At 35.6% G+C, this 9,729-nt stretch overlaps 1 protein-coding gene across 2 annotated transcripts; it reads left to right on the top strand.

The window, feature by feature from the left end:
- Nucleotides 1-742: 742 nt before the first annotated feature.
- Nucleotides 743-7,438, top strand: LOC132173352 (peptide methionine sulfoxide reductase B1, chloroplastic). Of its 2 annotated transcripts, none has more exons than XM_059584824.1 (5): nt 743-992; nt 4,643-4,748; nt 6,710-6,775; nt 6,866-7,063; nt 7,154-7,438. In XM_059584824.1, the coding sequence occupies exons 1-5, from the start codon at nt 803-805 to the stop codon at nt 7,182-7,184; spliced, it is 591 nt and encodes a 196-aa protein (XP_059440807.1). In that variant the 5' UTR covers nt 743-802; the 3' UTR covers nt 7,185-7,438. The 2 variants fall into 2 exon arrangements, with proteins under 2 accessions (XP_059440807.1, XP_059440806.1); XM_059584823.1 differs by having other exon boundaries at nt 746-992; nt 4,637-4,748.
- The last annotated feature ends 2,291 nt before the right edge of the window (nt 7,439-9,729 follow it).

The raw sequence follows: 9,729 nt of genomic DNA, 5'->3' as shown, positions 1-9,729 counted from the left end.
GACCTGAAGGATAAAAGAAGAATTTTACATTTAGCAATTTTTCAAACTCGCATTGAGTTTTCTACTGTAACCAATCTCATCAAACACACCGTACTTGACGCAGCTCTCTACCCAAAATATAAAAAGTGCAGCAAAAACAACAACCTCGTTTGCCAACCAACCTCGGAATCAACTTATCACGTCCAATAAATGCCCTATTTGAATTTTTGAAAAATCTAAGCCCCTCCAAGCGACATGTATAGGTGGCAAATAATCCTATACTCGTGCACCCATCTTTTACCATTTTTTGTGGACGGTCCAGATTAAATAGAACACATATAAAGTCAATTAGGCTAATTAACGGATCGTCTAATTGGACGAAATATCCGACGAAATATTCAAAACGGTTTGGATAAAACCTGAATTGATATCGAATTAAAAAAATAGCTGAACGTGTTTTCAAAATAATGAAATATAATAAAAAATAAGTAAAAATAAAAGGTTACCCAAACGAGCCGTAGTAGTGACACAGGATCCAGTGACAGGCTATTCCCATTGGTCTAACAAAGCGTCCAGTGACAGGCTATTCCCATTGGTCTAACAAAGCGTACTTGCACACGACCACGTCCATAAAATGTTGCAAACGTGGCCGATACAGTGCCGCTTTTCTCATACAATCGCCACGTTTCACTAGTGTAACTTCTCTGCCCCAAGTCACCATCAAACCCAACTTGATCCCAGCCAATCAAACCGGGGGGCATCTAATCCTTTTGGGTTGTGTGTGGGACTTGGAAGGTTTTAGTTTTGGTTAAAGGTACCAGAAATGGCTTCTCATGGTTTAAGCTTAGGATTAGCAACAACTTACATTTCCTCAAAAACCCAACTAGAATTTGGCTTCAAATCCAAACCCCTTTTGTTGGCTTCACGAGCTTTAAGAAAATCCAACAGGGTTTCTTTGTCGGTACGTGCAATGGGGTCCTCAGCTTCTTCACAGAAACCTGAGCGCATTCAAGGTTCATCTCTCTGTCGGTCGGTGTCTCTCATATGAGAATTTTTTATGTATATGGTGACCAAATCAAACATTCTCCATATTTTTCTTTTTCTCTTTTACTTTTCTCTTAGTTTGAGTCATTTAATGTTAATTTGAGTTGGACGATCATGTTGTTTGAGCTGTGGTCAATTTAGTGTGCACACACATAAGCACATGTTCTTCTTTTGCTTGGTGAATGGAGAATTTGATCACAGTGTGAAAATGCAAAGAGCAATTCAGGTTTTGGCAAGGGGGTAGCGTTTGTGAGTTGATCTTTGGAAAGTTGGGGATGAGACGGACTGAGTAAAATTGGGCCGAGAATTGGTGTACCTCCTGCTCCAATTCTCCCAGTGGGAGAAATACAAAATGTATGGAGAAATTTGATGAATTAACGAACAACTTAGATATAAGTTCTTCTTCTTCTTATATGTTGATAGCAATGTGGGGTGAAGGAAAGTGATAACATAAGCAACCCAGGTATGTTTGCCAGAGAAAGAGACACTACAACTACAGACATATACCGTTTCTGGTTTAGGCCTTTTCCAAAGAAAAGAGGCACTTGAAATAGACTGTGGAGTATGATTTGAAAGTACCCACTACTCCTCTCTCTTAAGGTCTTAGAGGTTGATATATGAAGTGATGGGTAAACCAATATGTTGACCATCATCAATGACTTAGTATTGATTACTGATTTCACATATTAAATTTTGGGCAACTAAGGAGGATGCTAAGTTAGTCATAATTAATATACACATAGAGCTTATTTGATAGAATTGAAATTTCATATTGCATTTTTATGCTTGAAACAAAGACTGAAAGAATAAATTTCTATTTTTCAATACAACTTTGTTTTGTCTCTGTTCTTTGAAAATATATGGTTGAAAATCCCATCTTTTATGGGATTGGTAGACTACCAGTGGACCTTTTGTATTCCCCTAAAATTTTAATGTGTGTTTAACGTATCCAAACTTAGTCTTGAATGTGAAACTCATGTATTGCCATTAAAGGTTTTGGCAAAAAAGGGGTGAAATTCTTAGCTGCTATGCATTTTCTTTGCCTTTATTCCAACTGATTAGGATGCATTTTATTTTTCTCCATCAATGGGAGATGGGAGGGCCTTGTTTAGTGATATGAGCTAAAGTGTCAAGGTATGCATAGTGGCTACAAGCAAGGGAAAATGATAGCCAATTCTCCAAGGTGTCATACAGACTAATAATTTGCTGCAGTATGGCACAATTGATCTGGTTCCACTAAAAGGTAGTTGGTCTCCTAGATGCTCTATTAACTATGATGCTTAAGGCGCGTTTTCTAGTCGTGGAAAAAGGCAAGACTCACGGTTTTTAGCGTTGAGTGTTTCATGATTTGTGGCTCTTTAGGGTGGTGTTTGTTGGGTTTTCCTTGGTAGGTTTCCGTTTGTACCCTTCTAGAAGGAATTCTCTTCCTACCAATTGTCTTCCTCAGAATATTCTCCAACTATTGTAACTAATTCTCTTATATATGTGGATTGGATTGAGGGCTGCACAATAGGAAAATATACAGCCCTTCTTGATTCACGTTTTCTTCCATTTTTTTCCCATTAACATTAACTTCTGTAGATTGGGTTCTTATTCACAGTACATTGTTGGTAGTATTTAAGGTGTTGGCAGAGGACTTAAAAATTAGACACAATCATCCTTGTAGCAGAGGAAATGTGATACTGAGAAGGTTGATCACTAAATGATTAAAGTTTATTCGGTTACATATCGCCTGCAATAAGGGGGGTTTCCTGCAATTGAAATCAATAACTTACCTCATTCTCATGACATCTTTCTGTTCTTCTTTGTTTCCTTCTTTTTTTTTTTTTCATTTGTTTGGACTAGTTTTGAATTTTCTAGAAGCTCTAACAATCATAGCCGTCTACCTGTAGAAAAATGCTTATATTGCTTGAGAAAAACAACACCAAGGTATACAAGGCAGATGGTAGCAGCTTGAACCTTGTTCCAAATAGTTTTATTAATCAATATCCACTCTTACCTTCTCCCCCCCCCACCACCCCACCCCACCCCCCCCCCCCTCCCAAATGTATTCTCTTATTCTTTACCTTTATAGCGTGGAAATTTTCAGTAAGATGCAGTATCTCTTGGTTGTAAGTTACCAGTTCTAGGAGAATTTCCTAATGGAGAGAAAGAGGCTAGAAAGTAGTGAATAAATGTGCATTAAGTAAAGGATATGGTGTGGTGGGTGACTGATCACTGTTTTCTGTATTTTCTTTGGGCTTGATACGGAGTATGCCCTTGGCTGTATCTATGACGAACTGGACCTTTTTCAGTGGTTCAGCATGTAAATTTTAATGGCTAGAAGTTGTATATTGCTTGTGCGTTATGGATTTTTAGCTGTCCATTTGAAAAGATAAGTGCTGGATTGTGGAATATGGATTAGCATTATCAAAATAACATGGGGGAGGTGACTGATAATTTTTCAATCTTTCTTCACTCTATCTTCATAGTAAACTACAAGTCTTGCTTTTTGATAAAATTTTGGCATATATATATTTTTGTGCTTTATTTTGTTTGAAGCTCCATGTACTATGCCTTTGGAATGAAAGGAGATTTCATGGAAGCTTCACAAGTTATCATATCTTGTAAACAATTTAGAAGGAATGCAACTCCTGATATGAAAAGTAATCTGATGTCTCTGAGTCAGAAATTTGGAAAACTAATACAAGTATGACGTATATTAAGGCTTTGTATTGTGCCCCAAATCTAGTTGTCTTCGAAAATGGCAAACAGCTCTAACTATGTTGTTCAGCACAGAACTTGCTTTGTTTTAATTTGCCTGAAATCTTGAAGATCAAAACAAGTTGTTATAGCTTCTTTTGCAACAAAGGGAAATTAGTTTCTTATTGTGTAATTTCAATTTCTAGATTATACTGTATTTGAAATCTTTGATTGTCATTTGTTTTGGCCTGACCAGATTTCTCCAGTACATGGTTTTGGTTATTAGTGTTAGGCTGTGTCGGTTGCCTTCTGAGTTCCTATGTATGTGGTGTGATAGAGGTCAAGGATCTTAACTTTAAGATTGCTTACAGTACATGGATATTTTGAAGTGTCAGGTACTGAGAAAAATTAATTTTCAAGATATATGTGTTGGATGCAACCCTTATGGGTTTTGTGTGGGATTGTTTGCTTGACATGCCTACTGTACATGGACTAAACAATTGTGTCCAAAAGAGGAAGCGGCCAACTAAATCTAGTGTCATTGATGTTTTGTGTGTGATCTATCATGCAAAAGAGGAACTCACTAGAAAGGTAGTTGTTGTTTCTATGCCTAAAGAATTTCTTTCTTGATTCTATGTTCTACCATAGGCTGTGCTTGTTGGCAGAGAAACAGCAGCTGTGGGTAATGCAGTAGGCAGTTGGTTAATTTACTACTGTCACAACAACCCTCCTCTCACACTCCCTCCCCTCCTCCCCACGACCCTCAAAAAATAAAAATGAACAGAAAAGACACGAACTATATGAATTTGAAAGGGACACCTTAATTAAGTGACAAGTCCTGTAAAAATGATAATCACATGTTTAAATCTTAATCATTCTCCAATCTTTGATTGGTATGATGCTAATAGGAGTCATTTTCACTGTTGTGTAGAGGCAGGAAGCATCGACTATAAATCTGTAAGTGATGAAGAATGGAAGAAGCGACTCTCAGGGGAACAATTTTATGTTGCTCGTCAAAAGGGAACGGAGAGGGCTTTCACTGGGTATGATATCACTTGGACATACTATTTGTCGAGCTTTACGTTAAGTTATATATTTATTTTCTTTTTTCTCGGTATAGTACTTGCTCTTTTCAAGGTATTTAAAGAATTTTATTTCTAAGTAAGTTTTCAAAGGCTTAAGAATTGTGTGAAGGCCTGAGACTTGATTATTAAGAATAACAGTTTTGCGACCTCTGTATGTCTAAATTTAAAGTATTAATTGGAAAAGAAACAAACAGCATGCAAGTCAAATAAGACACTTCATATACTAATAACTACCTGTTGACGTTCCCAATGGGTAACTTAATCGGCTAGAAACCATGCCTCATGAAGCGGAAGTCACTAGTTCGAATCCCCCCTCCCCCCTCTTGTTAACGATCACAAGGGATCCTGTTAACGATCACAAGGATGCCAATTAGTCAACAGATGACAGTGTGAGTAGATAAGGACAACGGAAAGAAAACTGTCTAGATTTTTCTTTCTTTTATTTTTTTGAAAAAAGAAACATTTAAAATTATGTAGTCATTTCAATTTTGAATTTATGGAAAGGGAATTGTCTTATTGTTTTGGGAAAAATATTGTTCCCAAGACCCTGGGGTTTGACCTTTTATCTCGGTGGATCATCACGTCATTAAAAAGGCCACATCAGCATCGTGTGAAAAGAAAAAAGTTTTTAAATTTTAAATACCATCTCCCTATAATTTTGGAGAGTAGTAAATTGTGAGACCATAATATCCTACAATAATTTTTTTAGGGTAAAGTCCACTTAATCCCTTCAAATTACCACCCAAATGACAATCTACCTCTCAAACTATCAATTACGAAAATTTACCTCCCAAAAGTACTAAAACAATGATAATGTACCCTCAAATGCTAGCAAAATAACGAAATTATTCCTTTAGAATCTTTAGTAAGACAAAAATATCCTTAAAAATTTGAATAAAAAAATTAAATTTTAGTATTTTTGTTTTTATTTTAGTAAGGGTAATTTCGTCATTTTGTTAAAATTTGAGGTACATTGTCATTGTTTTGGTAATTTGGATGGTAAATTGTCGCAATTGATAGTTTGTGGGGTAGATTGTCATTAGGGTAGTACTTTTTTTTTTAACTTAATGAAATCCCATTTAAGGAAAATTAGTGAGATCTCATTAATTGCTTAATGCAAAACATATAATTTCATTAAAGCACAATAAAATTTTTAAAATCATGACAAAACCATAAATTTTTGAACTTAATGAAATATTATATAAGGAAAATTAGTGAAATGTCATTACTTAATGCTAGAAAATTAGAAGAAATTAATTATGATGATATTTGTGTAATACCTATTATATTTCAATGATAAAACTCATATAATTATGAACATTTAAAAAATAATACAAAGCAAAATAACAAATCTTTTTTTTATGGATACAAAAATAACAAAATCTTTCACTTAATATTTAATGCAATCAAATAAATCATTTCAAGTCATGTTCCATGCTTAATTATTTTTTTGGTGTTTTGAAAGCATTTCTATTCCTTTTTTCTGGACAATAATCAAATAAGTTTGTGTCTTACTTTGCTTTCAAAAGCAAAAAATAAAAAAATTATTTGAGTAAATCATTATAATTTAATTTCAAGATTTAAACACATTGTTCTTTCAGTAATGTAACCTATTCAGTTAGATTATTGCTTAGCATTCACTGGAGGTGAGGAATACAAGTTAGCTTTATCCCAGCATGTAAATAAGCACACAGCTGCATCAGGATGTATTCATATGTATAGTGCACTGGGTTGATTCCACTCTACAGCCACCATCCTTATAAACCTGCACTATTCTGCATAGATCAGGAGAGCCTTACATACTTGGTGGACAAGAGATGCTTCTTATGCTTTATACATAAGTAAAAGGGAACCTAATGCTGTGGTGATAACTGATTCTTTGTCTAATTCATCTGCTGTTTTTTACTTTTCATGTTCAGGGAATATTGGAACAAGAAAACCCCTGGAATTTACCATTGCATATGTTGCGACACACCTTTATTCGAGTGAGTATTCAACTCTTCTCACTGGAACTAAAATGTTGTGGTTCACAGAACTTCCTCCAAAAACTGACTGATTTGTTCTTTCTCCTCCAGATCATCTACAAAATTTGATAGTGGAACTGGTTGGCCTTCTTATTACCAGCCTATTGGAAACAATGTCACCTCAAAGTTAGACTTGTCGATTATTTTCATGCCGCGCCAGGAAGTTACTTGTGCTGTTTGTGATGCCCATCTTGGTCATGTCTTTGATGATGGTCCACCTCCCACAGGAAAGCGTTATTGTATCAATAGGTAAATAGTTCATCTGTTTTTTTCTTTTCTTTTTACCCCATATATTTATTGTTATAATGGACTTGATGTGAAATATGACTAATCATGCAGTGTTTCCCTGAAACTAAAACCGAAGCAGTAGACGAACAAGCAAGAACACCAGAAGGATATGATTGCTTGAGTTGGACGTTACACTTGGTGTCTGATAAAATATAAAATGTGAAAATAATTTACAGAACTGTGAAATGGTGGCCTTTGGTATAGCATGTTCCTAAATGCAACAACATTGTCTATTTTTGAAAGCTTATTGGATGTACATGCTTAGTTAAGTATAAATTCTCAAGTGTTGTAAAAAAAAAACTACAGTAAATCTAATATAGTTTTTTTAACTGTCTATATTTAATTTTAGTCTCTCTTTTTCATAGAAAATTTGGAATTAAATATGGACCGTTGAAAAAACTGTAGGAGATCTCTTGTATTTTTTTTTTCTTTTTTTTTCAGCACGTAAGCCAAATCCGTCCTATAAGAAGTATTCCACAGCCAGTTAGATACATGTTGCTTTTTCATGAAGCACATATCTTCATTTTCCTCTCTTTTTTGCATGCTAGATCATATAAACAAACATATAATATGGACATGATTTTATATTAGGTAGATTTGATGCATAACTCAGAGATGTTTGCAAAAATCTACTTGAAACCAGTGAAAAAATGGATCTATGGATAATGGATGTTTTCACGTCATTTGATTAAGAGTTTGACAACTCATGGTTAGTGATTTACTACACAAGTAAACCATAGTTTTCACTCGCAATACAAAAGCCCTAGCCTTTTTCTATGATGGTGATTAGAGCTCAAAGATTTTACGTAAGCTGAAAAGGAGAGTATTTATTATATTGTGCAACTGATGAGTCCATCTGTAAAAAGAGTTCAGGAGCACTACGTCAAATCCCATCAAGATCAGCATAGCACATCATATAAAAAAGGGTCTCATTGTGGTGTTGACTCATTTGGCAACAATTCAATTGAGAATCTTTAATTCCTCTCCAACTTCAACTCAAAGTTTTCTTCAACCTAACATGGTAATATACCACAATTATATCATAGCATCCAAGAAATGACAAAACTTGAAGCATCAGTTGACTTAGCCCTATATCTAGAGAACTTGCAAGAAAGAGTTCATGTAAGATGCTTTGGTTGGGGATTACTTCCATGCTCAAGTCAGTAGATAGAGCTTGAAAGGAGACGATTCTCAAGAAGACTTGAGAGAGTATGAAGGTGTACTTTTAGAAATGAATTTGGGCTTATTTTAAAGGAGTATTGTCTCTTACTTCTTTCACCGGTGGAAAGTGGGCTAAAGGGAATACCATAATTGGATTCTAGCCCACCTGTTAGAACTATTATCCCTTGTCGAGAACAATTAACAAGTAATTATCTCACGGTATGCCTCCCCGTCGAATCCCACAAAGACTAAGACCAAGGATCATCGAGCCCTTATCAAAAAGCCTATAACGAAAGACTTCTCTAATGCATTAAGAAAATCACATCCACAATAATACCAATACCAGAGCAAACTAAGAAACATCATCCATAAAGGTCATTAAAGCTGCTTTAGTTGAGTTTGAGGAGTTGTCTGGCTTGAAGGCAAACCCTTCTAAGAGTTCATTTTATTGTTTTGGAATTTCAAATAGGGTCAAGAACAAGTTATTGACTGATTTGCAGATGAAGGAGGGTAATCTTCCAGCGAGATATCTTGGTGTCCCCTTGATTTCTTGTAGACTTTCTTCTGCAGATTGTGGAGTGCTTCTGGATAGAATTACTGGTCGCATTGACTTTTAGTTATCAAGGAAACTCTCTTATGCAGGAAGACTTCAATTGCTCTCTTCTATTTTGTATAGCCTGCAAGTTTATTGGATAGGTATTTTTATTCTCCCTAAGTGTTTTATAAAGTCTATTGAGCAGAAGTTTAATAGATTTTTGTGGAATGGGAAAGATGTTGAGGCTGCAAAGGCTAAAGTGGCTTGGTTAGAAGTTTGTTTCCCCAAAAAGGAGGGTGGTTTGGGTTTGAAGTATGAAATCAGACCTCTATGCTTAGGCACATATGGAGTATCTTTGCTAGATTTGGCTCTCTTTGGGTGGCTTGGGTTAAAAATAATTTTCTAAAGCAAAAGAGTTTTTGGAGTGTTGGTATCCCCCATAATTGTTCTTGGTGTTGGAGAAAGCTACTCAATTTAAGGGATATTGCTAAAAAGTTTTTGAGGTTTGAGGTTGGAAATGGGGAGAATATTCACATCTGGTTGGATCTTTGGCATCCTGCTGGAATCTTAATTGAGAAATATGGCTATAGAGCTGTTTATGATGCTCAAAGTAGGGTGGAGGCCAAACTTTCTTTTGTTATCCCCAATGGAAGCTAGTTTTGGAAGCCTGCTGATCTGATGATTTAGTGGACATACAAGCTAGTCATTCAGAAATCAGTTTGGGGCCTATTGATAAGCCTATTTGGACTACTTCTAGGAAAGGTGTTTTTGTTAGTTCAGATACTTGGGAGGCTCTTAGGGAAAAAAAGGAGCAGATTACTTGGTGAAAGTTGGTTTGGTTCCCCTTTGCTATTCCTAAGCATGCTTTCATTTTGTGGTTTGCTATGAAAGGAAGGCTGGTTACTGGAGATAGATTGTTGACTTGGGGTTA

The sequence above is a fragment of the Corylus avellana genome, chromosome ca3, assembly GCF_901000735.1.
Source record: "Corylus avellana chromosome ca3, CavTom2PMs-1.0".
Lineage (NCBI taxonomy): Eukaryota > Viridiplantae > Streptophyta > Magnoliopsida > Fagales > Betulaceae > Corylus > Corylus avellana.
Note: the sequence above shows the minus strand (reverse complement) of the source record. Positions and strands in the feature narration are given on the sequence as shown.